The 15,091-nt window shown below is 34.2% G+C and overlaps 1 protein-coding gene across 1 annotated transcript in view; it reads right to left on the reverse strand.

Moving 5' to 3' along the window:
• Positions 1–15,091, reverse strand: part of btsz (bitesize) — a 414,949-nt gene that overhangs the window by 194,655 nt on the left and 205,203 nt on the right. The window contains 1 exon segment of the mRNA XM_074172806.1: positions 10,365–10,500. Coding sequence (XP_074028907.1) covers positions 10,365–10,500 — 136 coding nt within the window.

The following is a 15,091-nucleotide window of genomic DNA, read 5'->3' on the forward strand; positions in this document are numbered from 1 at the left end:
GGAATCTAATCAGATATTCACAGGAATCCTACACAATATAATGAATGAAAGAAGTAAAATTCCACTTAAATGGGACACTGTCATCCTCACTGCTAGACATCCGATGTTTCACCGTAAGACCCTTGCCTTATCGGATCATCCGTAGCAAATACGGGTAACATTATAACGAAAAACACTCAATTTGTTCATAAAATTACGACTCTTTGTCACGGAATGGATCGAATCCACCCATGTCATCGATGACAGTACGTAAATAAGATTCATTCATATGAATGAATGCCAGCCATAGGAATCGTGTTTAAATTGAAAGGGTATATTTTTGAAAGAGATTAATTTTTGAAAAAAAAGTTTTTGGCCTTCTACTTCTCCATCCCCATGATCTACACATCTTTGTGTAGAAGTAATTTTTTGAAATTGATTCATTGCTTTCTTTGGAAGATTCCCACATTTTTTGTATCAAGATGGAGAAGTAGAAAGCCAAAACCGTTCATTCCCAAAAATGTATCTCTCCTAACAATTTACCCTTTCAATTTAAACGAGTGCGTATTTTATCTCAGATGAAATCTCTTTGAAATTCAACCGTCTCCAATTTTGTGAGTAGCAAGTTACGAATAATTTCAAAACCACGGTTCTTTCTTTTACAGTTATTCGTTTTTGGGAATGTATAATGCTTCTCATACAAAAGCAGGCCCAGAAACTCAACCACAACAAAGCGATAACGCCACTTTGCTTTCCTCTAATTATTAAAAACAGCTCAGATAAAGGAATAGAATGCGGTTGTCGGAATATCTTTGTTCTTTTGATAAGGAACTGACTGACAGTTTGTTTTCTTTTGTTACGATTTACTTTATGAAAGCGACCTAAATATGAGAAAACTTCAAACTATTCAAAATTGGGTTGGCCGAAATATTACTGAAGATTACATTCAGAATTTAAAACAGATAATTTTTCCCGTGCCAGCGGATGGGATTTAGAGAAACTGGTTAATGTTTGTGTTGTCACCCGTTAGTAAAATGATTGAAACGGTAAAATGCTACCTTTCTCAATTCTTTTTCATTTACGAAATCTTGTATTTTGAGGAATAACAATTTTAGACCTTTACCTTCCTTCATTTATAAATCATCCTTTCAATTTTTAGAAAACTTAGAAGGGTTTACAGGTTGATTGGCCCAGGAACCCCTCAAAAATACCCAAAAAATTGATGTACTTAGGAAAATTCTCTAGTTGTGTTGGTCTCTATGAAACACATGGGTATCCATGTACATTGTGAGTATAATCAGTTCGAATCAATATGTCTCGAACCAGAAAGTTTCGATGTGTTTGCGGAAAACATTGAAATATATATCCCATATAGATGCAGAAATTCAAACGCATAAATCATGTGACAAAGACAAACATACTAGAGATAAATACTACATTACATTATGTGTATTTTCAAAGTAGTACAATATAGCAATATTGTCAAATTTCAAAGTGTGCAAATATACTGGCTAATTCATAATGAATGGCACATTAGACGTTACGAACATTCTCTACCCAACTGAACATTTTTTGACAATGCAGTGTTGCCACTCCCATTAGAAATGTAACACCATGTATATAATATTATTTTTGGAATCTACAACAATTACCCGACAATAAATTGTACTACGTGGTACGAAATCATAATGAAAAAGGAAATGAAAATTTATATGTTTTTTACCACTTTTATTTGTAACTAACGTTACTACAGTTTCGTCCTATACGATATAAGTTTGAAAATGTCCTTATAGGACAATATCTTTGTGTTAAGGAATATTATGGTACCGTAATTTGGTTTGGAGTTAGGTATACGCATGATATGCATAGAAAGAAAGCAAATTTCAACAGCTGTCTGAATTTTTAAAAATGCACAGGTTGTTTCGTTTGAAATAATCAACTTTCAGTCAATTTTTCAGGCAAAAGAAAAAAATGTATTTTTCAACACCCTGTATTGAAGTAACGGGGATTACGCTTTGTGGGAAGCCTTCAAATATCACCTAAATCCAAACCAAATTTTGGTACCATAGTATTCCTCAACTCAAAGATATAAACATTTTTAGAGGTCATGATTTCCGAAGAAAATAAATTAAAATTAATTCATATATCGAAAACGGTAACATATATCTGAAGGAATATATCAAGAAAAGTTCTCGGGTAATTGTTATAGATTCCAAAAATAATATTATATACAGTTCCATTTGAAAAATCAAAGTTGCTATTACTTTGTAATGAAAGTGGCAACACAGCATTGTCAGAAATATTTTGGTTGGATAGAAGTGATACGATGTCTGGCTCATCAGAACGTTCAATGTGCCATCCACCGTGAATCAGCCTGTATATCTTGCATAACTATAATACTTAAGATTTCATTAATATTTAAAAAATCAAGATTTCGTCACAAAAGTACTTACTATGATTATAACAATACCTACTCAGAGTACTTCCTGAAGTCATAGAAATCTGAAATGTAAGCTTCAATTAGCAAGAAATCAAGAAATCTGTATGTTTTTCCTTTTATCCCCAAAAATATGGGGTAATATTTTGTATACAACATTTCTCAATTTTCAAGCTGAATTGATATATAGACAATTCGTTATAAATAAAAAATAGGTATTTAACACCTTTCCATAGTCACTCCACAAACTCTTAAAATAGGATATGCAGATTTGTATAGGACGAATTGAAGACTTAATAAAATGTTACCTATTCATATTCGATCGGTGAATAATGTTACGAGACAAGCAACTTACAAAATAAAGATTTGCCACTAACAATGTTTTCATGGAAAGTTTTGCTAAGACGAATACATAATATTGCTTGCATTAATCTCACAGTCAGCTAAGCTCCTCATATTAGGAAGTGTAGACAAGCCTTTATTCTACAAACCCTACCTTATAGTTAAAATATGTGGCTTAGCCGTTTCTTCGCCCCGGAACCTACTGTCTCAAATTTGTAAATACTTTTCTAACCATAAACCCATGGGTGTGTTACGTTAGATTAGGTACAAAGTGAGTGGGTCTATTCGACCTTCCACCGCAACCCGCAAAGGTTTATTGTGGCTCACACCTATTCACACTCGACGAAATAAACCCAGCTTCTTAACGAATCCAATTATTTTGTATGGTGAGTGGTCTTTCAGGTCAGATGTACGGCTCTGCCGAACTCTAAAAACCTGATTCGGTCCCCAACTGGGCAGGCACAAAGTATGTGCTCTGCTGTTTTATCATTTTCCAAACAGAGACGACACACTCTCTTCCGACAGTCCGAGTCTCTGCATATGATGATTCAAATGACAATGACCTGTAAGAAGACCTGTTAGATATCGTAGTTCATCCCTCACTTTAGAGTGAGCCACTCCTGGAAGATTCTGCCAAAAGTCCATAAATCTTCATGCCATCCAGGTGTTCAATCTTTGTTTGGCAAAGCCTAAAACGATGCCAATGACAGTTATTGTCCCTCCTTTGCAAGGAAGTCAGCAGCCTCATTGCCTTCCAGGCCAGGAGAGTCGTTTTTGGCAATTTGCTTCGAACGCCGCTTGACTGTCCGAGAATATTTTTTTGACTTGTATATGAGGTTGGATTCTTCCAATCTCTCCGCACACAATTTAATAGCGTAAATTTCCGCTTGAAACACAGTCGCATAGGTTCCTAGGCAGGTTGATATATCTGTCCTAGGTCTGCGACTGAAAACACCTGCACCAGAACCGGAAGGTGTTTTAGATCCATCTGTGAACCAACAACTATAAGCTCTTAATATTTCGTTCTCCCGGAGGATCCACTCCTCCATGGGAGTGTACATGATCACTATTGAACGATAAAGTGACATAAACTATAGAGTTTTGTAGAGTTAAGGCGTGTCTTCACTCTCTAGCATGAGAAACTCAACCCATTATGAGATTTGAAAACTCGTCCTCGCAATACTTCACATGAAAATGTTTTGTGGGTATTTTTTACCAGTTATTTTTTAAATTTGAGTAATTTTTTAAATTTTGTATTGATTTTACGGTACGACTAATTATTCTCTTATACTAAGAGATATTCAACCAGGATTGATGTGCCTCAATAAATTTTTCATACGGAGATGCCATCTAAATGATCGATAGAAAACTTCAACATCCAACAATAAAGTCTAGAGACCTCAACTGCATATTGCAAAGCCCTTCTTCGTCACCAACTGCCAAATAAAAATTTTCTGTTTTGTTGCAGCGTATCCTGCAAACAGACCAGGTAATAGATGAAACCGGTACAGGAAAACGTTGTTCTGTGGTCGAGTGCAGTGAAAGCTGTAGAGAGACAGAATTTTACGGAAGATATTGGAGCTTGGCTGTGCAACAAACCTTCGTAACTGGTATATTGGTTATCCCTTAAGAAGCAACAAGTTTCTGTTTGACGTTTCATGATGCCATGTGATATAATGACGCAACGATTATCTTTGAAGAACTCGTTGAAAATCAACAAATATAGTGTTCCATTTGTAATAAAAAAGTTGTTGTTATTGAAAAAAGTTCAAATGAATAGATTATCATTATTTTTACAAAATTTTCAATTTCGAGTACGAGTACTTTTCGAAATACATCCTAACTAGCTGACATCAGAGATTCCTCGCATAACTTTATCTGTAGGTGAAATGAAATTCTCAATGCTTCATAACTTTATTGTCAAATAGTGATGTTTCCTTTGCAATCACTCAGTTCATCAAAACCTACTTTATTTTCTTGATTCATATTGTTTGATATTCAATCATTAATTCTGCAAGCCAATGAACTAGGTCGATTATTGCCGACATATTTGAAGTCAGCAATAATCATTTTTGAGAAATTGGGTGGAGACTTGAGGATAGTCTTTGAGGGGGATGCAAAGTATACGCATCTCGGGAAGATTTCGGAGGTGACACTACTCTTCGAAAGAAGATGTTCTCATTATTGTAAGTACCTTTTTCAATTATTGCTCTTTATTCGATAATAAATCTTGTCACTAATTTTTGAACCTCTTCGTTTAATTATTTTTAAAACAAATTATCAAAACTTCCTTATCAAACCGAAAACAGCGAAGCGAGTGACTGAGTCGATAACTTTATTTTAAAATGCGAGTATATCAAATAAATATTAAGAAAATGATCTGGAAGACTTTTGGCATATGTATATGGAATATACCCGGTTTATGTAATCGTTATATTAAGTTCGTATTATTCGAAAACACTAGCTCAAAATCCCAGAACCACCAGTCATACATCAATTTAGTGAAGCTTATATTTTGAACAATATAAGTGAGGTACGTAAGTTGCAATCAAATATGTTTGCTTTTTACTAGTTTACCACAAACCTTTTACGATATCTCGGCAATCTCTAGGTGTGTTTTATTTACACTAATCTTATACCAGACCTGTCATCTCCACCTAAAATATTCGCAATCTGTGCTGCATGGAAATACATCGAACAGAAAGCGAATAATTTTGACAGGAATGACTCAATCTGGGTGTCAAAAAAACACAACTTATATTTGACATCCCAACGATCATTTTTTTGAATGTGACAATTTATAGACGGAGTTTTAGAGAAATTATTATACTGTCACATTTCAAGTACAATGTTGTTTACTAATAGCAGTTGATCTGATGTTATGTAAAAAAATAGTTTATTTGCTTTCGAACTAGCAAATAAGCACACATTCTTAATTAGATAAAACAATTACGTAGGCACGGGAGTTCTGGGATCTTGGAGTATAATATATTTATTCATTCCTAGAAACTTCAGTTTATGGAGTTTCGTGGTGGCCGTGGTAGTGGACGGACGTGCCGATAATGTCCGTCCGTACGCAGATGCCACGTGCTATCGCAGGGCTTCTATTTATGTTGTGATTGTCTATTATGCAAAGATGTTGAAGTTTATGTGAAAGTTTAGAGAAAAATGTGAAGTGAGGGCTCTCTTTATTCACGCCGGTATCCAGGCCGGGGTGGTTCGGATAACCTCGAAAAGGGGAGCATGCAAAAAATCTTCTGAGCAGAAGGCGACAATAAAAAAAGTTGAATTGTTCTCATCGTAAAAAAGTTAGACAAAGAAGGGGTGGCAGCGAGCAAGACCGTTGCTCCCTCGACGAAGCTCCTGTCATCTTTGATAGGAGGAGCCTGGACAAATGCGCCCGAGTGGGAAGCAACGTTCAATAAAATTTTAGAGAGAGAGATCATAGATAAGAGACAATTTGAAATAGAAAAATCATAAATAAGTATGACTAATCTCTCGAAAAGCCTAGAAACTAAATAAACTCTTCTCAATTGAGTATTCTCTATTAACTCAATATTGAAATGTATTTTGAAATGAAAGGGTTATATTCTTATACAACCCTTTCATATTATATATAGTTTATATGTATATATATGTATATATATATATATATATATATATATATATTATATATAAAAGGTTTTCGGCTTTCTACTACTCTATATTGATACAAAAAAATGTGGGAATCTTCCAAAGAAAAGAAAGAAGCGATCAATTTCGAAAGATGTGAAAATCATGCAAAGAAGTTACTTTCAGACACAAACTGAAAGAGAAAGCCCTCCTGAAACAGCTACTTTCAGATAAATATTGAATTACACGAAAAAATATTCTTTCGAAACAAAAACTTCTATATGAACACTGAAACCTACAAAAAACACTTTTCTCTACTCAGTTTGTATTCCAAACATTCATTATGGAATTGAAAAAGGTGAAGCATTCACTTACATGGAACACTGTCATCCTCAGTGGTAGAAATCGATGTTTCGCCATAAGACACTTACCTTAGGGCTCTTATCCTCACTGGTAGACATCGAATATTCGCTCTAAGACACTTTACCTTAGGGCTCCTCAGTACTGAAGAGTTCAAAGGCGAGTGTCTTACGGCGAAACATCGATGTCTACCAGTGAGGATGACAGTGTTCCATGTAAGTGAAATTTTCACCTTTTATTTAGTATATTGGGTAAGAATCCTATGAATGATATCTGATTCAATTCCATTACGAATCTTTGGAATACTGAGTAGAAAAGAGTGTTTTTTATATAATTCAGTGTTTATACAAAAGTATTTGTTTCAGAAGAATTTTTAATTCGTGTAATTCAATGTTTATATTGAAGGGCTTTTCCTTCCAGTTTCTATCTAAAAGTTATTTCTATGCATGCTCTGCACATCTATGTATAGAATTACTTCCTTTAAAATTGTTTGCTTCCTTCCTTTCTTTGGAAAATTCCCACTTTTTTGTATCAAGAAGAAGTAGTTGAAATATATCTCTTCAAACTTTGAATGGAGTTTTGTCCCGAACTTTCTTCGTCGTTTGTAACTAATTGTATTCGACAGAAGCTTTGTCGTGTTTTGCTTTCCGTCTTGACCGCCTACGTGATACTGCGTACGTGTTCCAAACGATTGAATAGTTGTTTTTACTAGCAGAATATCGAACATCAAAGCTGCTCACCAACAAAAGCGATATCCTTGAAGAGCAAAACTTCCTCCACCAGTAGTCACAGAAGCACTTCCCAACACCCTAAGTTCCTGACTTCCTGCCCACAACCCATATTCACTGCATTTGTTAATCAGCGTAAGTGAGGAAAACAATGAGGGACTTTCTAAATTTAGTCAGGTTTGTGCAGATTCTTCTATGTTCATATCTAAATGAAAACTTGAACCCGATAAACTGCTGCCAACATAAGAAAATGAAAATCATATTGCATTGCAAATATTCATGTATATGTTGATTGAAAAATCAAGCATCCAGGAGATTTTTCAGATATTACTTGAGCTACCCTCAAATGAAAAAGAGATGCCAGTTTTTTGGAAGCAGTTCTTTGAAAATAGAGTTTTATTACCCCACAACTGAAATTAAAATCTTCACTTCTGATATTTATGCAACGTTTCGGAGGCTAAATTCTGCCTTCGTCATCAAAATTGAAAAAACCTAAAACGAATTTTCTGTTTTTTATTATTCGTTTTATTATGAAAACTCCCTCGAAACGTTGAATAAGTTAAGTAAGTGACTGTATAATTCCTTAGTTCTATTTCTTTAATGAGCAAAATTATCAGAAACGATAAGTTACTGATGAACATTTTTTTTTGTGAAAAATACTTCGAGTTAACGCAGTAACTTATCGGTTTGCCCTTTCTACAACTATATAGAGTTCTTTATTATAATTTTCAGTTTGTTGAGGTGGAAAAGAGCAAAAGCACCTTTTATATTTATCGTCAAAATATATGCATAAAGGTGAAATATATATTTTTTATAAAAACCACCCTTTGTCAAACTCGTCTTTTGATTCGTAACAATCTTCTTTTCAACTTCACTAAAGAAATGCAACACTCTAACAATAAAAACTGATATCTCAATCGAGCCTACTTTATCAGTTGACTTTCTAGGAATCACTATAGAAGCTGGTTTAAACTGGAAAGAATATTGTACCAACTTGATCTCAAAATTGAATTCATTATGTTTTATGTTCCGAAATCTTGAGAACATTTTGTTACGTGAACGGAGACTGATGAAGATTCTCAACAAACTGCCCAAATAAATAGTAAGTTCCGCCAATATTGTTATTTTCAAAACTCGCTTGAGAATATAATTACTCGTCGATACGATACTTTTTATACATTGGATGAATTTAGATTATAAGTGCCTACTTTTATAATAAGTTTTATCATCTTTGAGAAAATGAATAAATTATCATCAATATTATTAATACTATTATAGTATTATATATACGTTTTATGTAGTTATTCCAACAAGCCTTCCACAATCGAAAAACAACCAAAGAGTTTCTTGCAATCAGGTTTTCAAAAATACTGGTTTTTTGCAATTGGTTCATTGTTAACGAACATAATAAATCAAAATTGACCATTCCAGTGGCATAAATTAAAAAAAGAGTCAAAGAGTCATGTTTCTATCCAGAAGAATACATGAAAACAAACTTAAAAATATTTCAAATCATCTAAAGGAACAATTCGTTCAGGGCAGTGTCAACTCCCTACACTGTAGGTTTATGGAATGACACCTATCAGAAAGCAACTACTCCCCTGGCTAATACTACGAAGGGCGTTGGATTATATCCGACAGGTGTTAATGCAGGATTCTTCACTGAAGTTATTCCTGCATATACTGTTGGCGATACAACTGCTGCAATAGATTTTCAATTATTGGAACACACTTGCAGACCGGTTTTGGGCCGTTTGGCCATTCGTCAGTGTAAGCTAGTGTCTGTCATCAACATAAAGTCGATGATTTCCGATAATTGAAAATCGAATTCCTTCAGAGTATCATTCCTCGAACTAGGCTGAAGCGGACAACAAACGACAGGTTTGTCATCGCCCCATCTGCCTGTGAATTAGATAACCAACCGCATATTCGAAATTTGACCAGTTCCTTCACTGACTATATGTAAAAAGTTAAAAATATTTTCCATCATAGTGTCTTTGAATAATATATCTATTAATTTAGTATAAATTCATAGCTAATTTTGTAAATGATGACTTCTACAAAAAAGGCATGAGTGAATTATTATTTTTTGTAGTGAATTTCATGATGAATAAAAAATATTGTGAGTATCATTTCACGATAGGTAACTTCAGTGGTTCTCAATATATGTCAACTGTTTCATAAGGTTACGTCGGTGACTCCTGCAAAATGAATGAAATGTAATAATTGGGTTATAATTTGGCAATATTGTGAAGGAAAATGAAAACAATTACTCATATGATTACGAAATTATTAGTTTGGGATTTCAATAACGAAAATTTGTACATTTTGTATCTGAAAGTTTTGATATGTTATCAGTAGGAAACTATATAAAACATAGTTGAGTACATATGAACACAAATATATGCCAAATCGTAATCGGGAAAGAAGTAACTGAATGTTTTATGAAAGACATTATCAATTCTAAACGAGTTTAATGTCTACGTTCTATGTTCTAAATAGTTTTTTATGTTTCATCAGTTCTACTATATAGCCGGCGGTTATCTGATAAACTATTACCTAAGTTATTGGGAACGAAATACCAAGAATTTTGACTAATGTATAATATTTTGTATTGAAATGTGTGTGATAATTATTTTTAGAGCGTTAGACCCAACTTAGAGGAGAAACTGTGTAATTGACTTGTTTTCGAAATTTTCTATGTTCTATACACTTTTAGTTATTTCAAACGTTAGCAGCGATAAATATCAAATTCCAAAAAATCGAAATACCAAGAGTTTTACTGAGCTAATAATTTTAATAGTGTACCGTCTCAATAGATCCCTCACTTACGCTATCTAACGCCTAGTCGTACGCTTTCCGTAGTTTCCCTTCACCAGCATTCACAATAGAGAAAAGCGACTTACCCGCATCTACGGCAGAAATTTTCCGGGCGCTATCCTGACGCCTTCTCCGGACCGTCACTTTCCGGAAGACGGTGCCGCTTATGGGCTCGATATCACACAGCTCCAAGGGTGTCGTTTCCTCTCTAGCGTAATGGAGCTGATACATAAACAATACATGATTATTCTATTGACTGCGAAATGGAAATGAACGAATGAGAAGTTTGACATTCTCGATATCAAGCCATAAAATATATAGACAGGTAACACGCTAAACGTTCTATGTAACAATAACAACTAATTATCTATATAATTCATTGATTTCATAATTTTTAAGAGATTTCTTCTGCACTTATATCGACTATACTATCAAAAAGGAAGCAAAAAATTAATAATCAAAATATTTGTAAGAACTGTGTATAATTATCTTTAAATTCTGACTTCTAAAAGTCTGGAATACTTTTTACAGGCTAATGGCAGAACAAGCTAACCGGTAACTTTCATTAGAATGATAATAAATATTTTCCTGCTATTTGCCACTTTGAAGGAATGTGTTAGGAATCACACGTTAATAGGTAAGACCTCATTAGTCTTTAGCTCGCACAAGTTTCTCAACTTCTGAGAATTGTCGTTTGTATGGGGGCGACACCTGATAACGGAAAAACATATTTTAAACAGATTTTTTAAAAGCCTCTTTCAGACGGTGGGCACCTAGATGAAAGATTAGTAATTTGTTCATAGTTTTCATATCGCTATAATTGTTACTCTTATTCTGCTGAATAATCAATACTTGTCATAACTCATATGTAGATACTTTCTAAAATTCAAATTTTGTTTTAGCTCAAAGTAACATATTGTAATGAATCTGAAGCCGGCTCTGACCGTTATCTCAGACACCAAACATATGACTCATCGCGAAAGGAATGATCCCGACAAGTCGCCGCGAACAGTCTAGGCCACTACCGAAATAACTAGAGAAATCTAGCACGGTCGTTGCCAATATATAAGCCGGCTTCTCGTCCCGAAATGGCAGTCTGTATCTAGAAAGTGAATCGTGCATTTCAATACAGGATTCGAACTGTGAAGATAAATTAAGCATTAGTTGTATAAGTGTATATAAATTAGTTGTGATAATGAAATATTGTTAAAAATAAATTTGAAAAAGTAAGACTTATGAACATGAAAATAAGAAGAAGTAGAAAGCCAACAGAGTTTTTCCCAAAGCTCCTTATACACTTATAGAACTGAACATTTTCGATTATTCTGAGTTCTTACTGAATATTCTACCTAAAATAACTTTTCCACAGGCAATTTCATTTGCAACTTGGTTGAAAGGAAAAGAAGAACAGCAAAGCAGGGTCATCTAGAATAACCACCTGTATTAAAAGTACCGACTTCATTTTCAGGGTGTGATTGTCATATTCAACCAAAAAGATAGACAAACCTACATGTAGTCATAAATTGCTTCGTTTTGAAGATACTTTTCCGCAGATCGAGATTGAACCGATTGCAACTGTAAATTACCTCTTTTGATGTAATTAGGTTGGAAATAATAATGACATCGCATAGCACGATATTTTTTCAAGATAAAACACAAGCACTACAGGAAAATCCTTAGGGTGCTCTAATAGCGGTGCATGTGCAAAAGTAGCGATTCACATTGGATTTGAACCGCTGGCGATTAAATCTATTTGGATAAACGTTCTTAGAAAGCTTATTCCACATAAACGCAGATCTCCAAATGGAAGAGTTCTTGAACAGTGAAGTTCGAGGTGTACTGAGTTGAGCCTCAAAACGAGCAGCCACAGTCCGTCACGTATTTTTTTTTTGATGTGTACCGCTCTTGGTGGAATCAAATGTGCCAAGTCACTTGAACACTTTTGTAGAAGCATGACGTATGATTCTTTTCTGGATGGAATCCAGCAGCTCCAGGGTATGCTTAGAGACGTAGCTCCATACATGAGAACAATACTTCAAATACGGAGTGCTCTGAGCTTTATGAAGCATCAAAAGTTGCTGAGGTGTGTATAGTTTTCTGGTTCGAAACAGTGTTCCAAGCTTTTGAGAAGCAACAATTGCAATTTCAGCTACATGATTGTGCCAAGACATATTGGTGTCCATTTAAACCCCCAACGAGTTTATCGAAGCAGAAAGCGGAATTGAACCTGGTTAATTTCACTCCAATACGAAATCTCTTCTAGATCTTCATTAAGATAAGCAACCTCCTGATGCGAGTCAAGATGTGCATCCGCAACAGATCTCCTAGAATCCAAATGGAATGACGAGACAGCAAAGCAATATATTGAATTCTGGGTTTCGTTAAACAAGTTGTTAATATACAATAAAAAGAGTGTTGGAGACAATATGGAATCCTGGGGAACACCAGAATTGATGGTTGAAGTAATCGAGAGATATCCATCAACGACCACATGCAAACGGCAGGGAACATTCTTTCAGGAAGCTGGAGAGCCATACAAAGAAATGATACGACAAGCCATAGCATCGAAGTTTGACCAGCAAACCCTCATGCCAATCACGGTCAAAGGCCTTAGAAATATCAAGCGTAACAGCTTTTGATTCTCCATGTTCCCTGATTGCGTTATTCCAAATATGGGTGACATACGATAGAAGGTCGCCTGTTGATCTTTGTTTCCGAAAGCCATATTGATGATCGCTCAAGATGTTGAAACCTGTCAAATATTTGAGGATATGGTGATTTATGATTTTCTCCATAATTTTTGGTATCACTGATAGCAAAATGACTGATCTATAGTTGATTGAAATATTTTTCTTGTCCTTTTTGGAAATAAGCTGAACGCGAGCAATCTTCCAACTAGAAGGAAAAACCCCTTTCTTGTAAGACAGGTTGAATAGTCAACAAAATACTGGTGTGAGTTCATTTGTGCACTTTTCAAGTACGATGACGGGCACTTCATCAGGACCAGACGCTTGTTGATATTGAACTGTTTCAAAATTCGTCTTACTAGATGTTATCGAAGAGTAATTTCCGGCATTGTGGATTCTAGTTTGGGAATAGTGGATGGTGCATTTCCTGCAAAATCGAATGGGACGCAAATTGTTCAGCTAGTAGATTTGCTTTTTCTATGACTGTTGTTGTAATTGAACCATCCGCTTATGTTAGTGGTGGAATTGTGGATTTTGTAGAGTTTTGATTAACAGCTCTAGCTACCGACCAGAAGGATCTGGACCTGTTGGTATTGGCAAGCAGATTATCCTTAATTCTCTGATTGTGAAGTTATTTGCTTTCATTTATTCTGATTTTGCAGCTGTTGAAGGCATTACGAAACCTAGTTCGGTACTCGGCACTGGGATTTTTGCGCCACTGCCGGTAGGCAAGAATTTTGGAGGCATATACTTTGTGGTACCTTAAAATTTATCTGTATCGCGTCTTGTACTTCAGGAAAAATAAAATATGATTCATCGTATGGCCATCAGATATAAAACAGAATTCTAAAAATTAAAATTTTCCTAAATCGATAAGTAATTTGAAACTAAAAGTAAAGCTAAAATGAATGCAGAAACCTATCATGACTCATATTTTTTAATTTATTTTAAAATAAAATATACTCTACATTTTTTTCTAAAATAGAATCATGTTTTGGTGTGGGTTTATACGAACTTTTTTTTTATATAAAATATTCGAATATGATAAAGGATTTATCCTCTGAAATAAGTTAACACCCTGTAGATATTGATAATATTCACTTTTCAAATACATGAAATAAAAATCAACTATATTTCTTTATCTTATTCAAAAATCCTTTTGTTCAATGATAACATCAATTCCTATGATAGTTGAGAATTCTTGAATAGTGATTCATGAGATCATAATATACTGTGATTATTAGTAGGCGAATCTTTCGTATCACTGAATTAAAGCCAGTTATGCAACATTTGAAACAAATAGTTTTGTAGTGAGAAAAAGACAGAAATATTTGTTCCTTGATTATACATTACTCAATATTTATTTAATTTTCAGAATTGCGGTGTTTAAGAGTTGGATTTCACATTACTGATAGAGCAACAACAAAAGACAGATCCGTATTCAAAAATTTGAAGTTCAAATTCGTCCTAGTGGAACATCGTATAAACAACTTCGAGTGACATAGTCCAAATAATATGCTATATACAAAGTGTGGAAAAATAGCTTATAAATATTCATAAACTATCTATATCAAATGTACTAAAAATAGTGAATTCTGAGATATGGAAATCAAGGATTGTATTGAAAAATCACCAAGGAAAAATACTGAAAATGATTTTTGAGATGAAATTACTCACTTCAGTCAAAATCATACAGGTTGATCTTCTGGGAATTCGGAGTCGCGACGATTGATATTGCGAAAATTATAATTGACGAAATGATCAAAATTTGGCAGTATTCCAATAATGAATGAAATAGTTTCAAGTCGAGAGGGCTTCTAGTTATATCAAAAGTGGGATCAAACTTCAATAATTCAATTCTATAGATCATATTTGTATTCTACATTAAATTCTACATTTATTTCAAATGGACTTCATATCATTTATCTCTTTATATACAATATGTACAGTACCTTTCCAGTTTCTTTTATGAAGCACTTAGTAATAAAATCATAAAATGGTCAATTTCCACAAAAAATATAAATCTGACAATACCTAAGTTTGTTAATTGACATCCAAAAATCTTATAATAGTTGACTTGTTCATTGATATCACAATCTTCCATCATATTATAAGAATTGACTTGA

Source organism: Leptinotarsa decemlineata, unplaced genomic scaffold (genome assembly GCF_025532065.1).
Source record: "Leptinotarsa decemlineata unplaced genomic scaffold, Ldec_3_MD MMD2_tig00000199_RagTag_RagTag, whole genome shotgun sequence".
In the NCBI taxonomy this organism is placed as follows: Eukaryota; Metazoa; Arthropoda; class Insecta; order Coleoptera; family Chrysomelidae; genus Leptinotarsa; species Leptinotarsa decemlineata.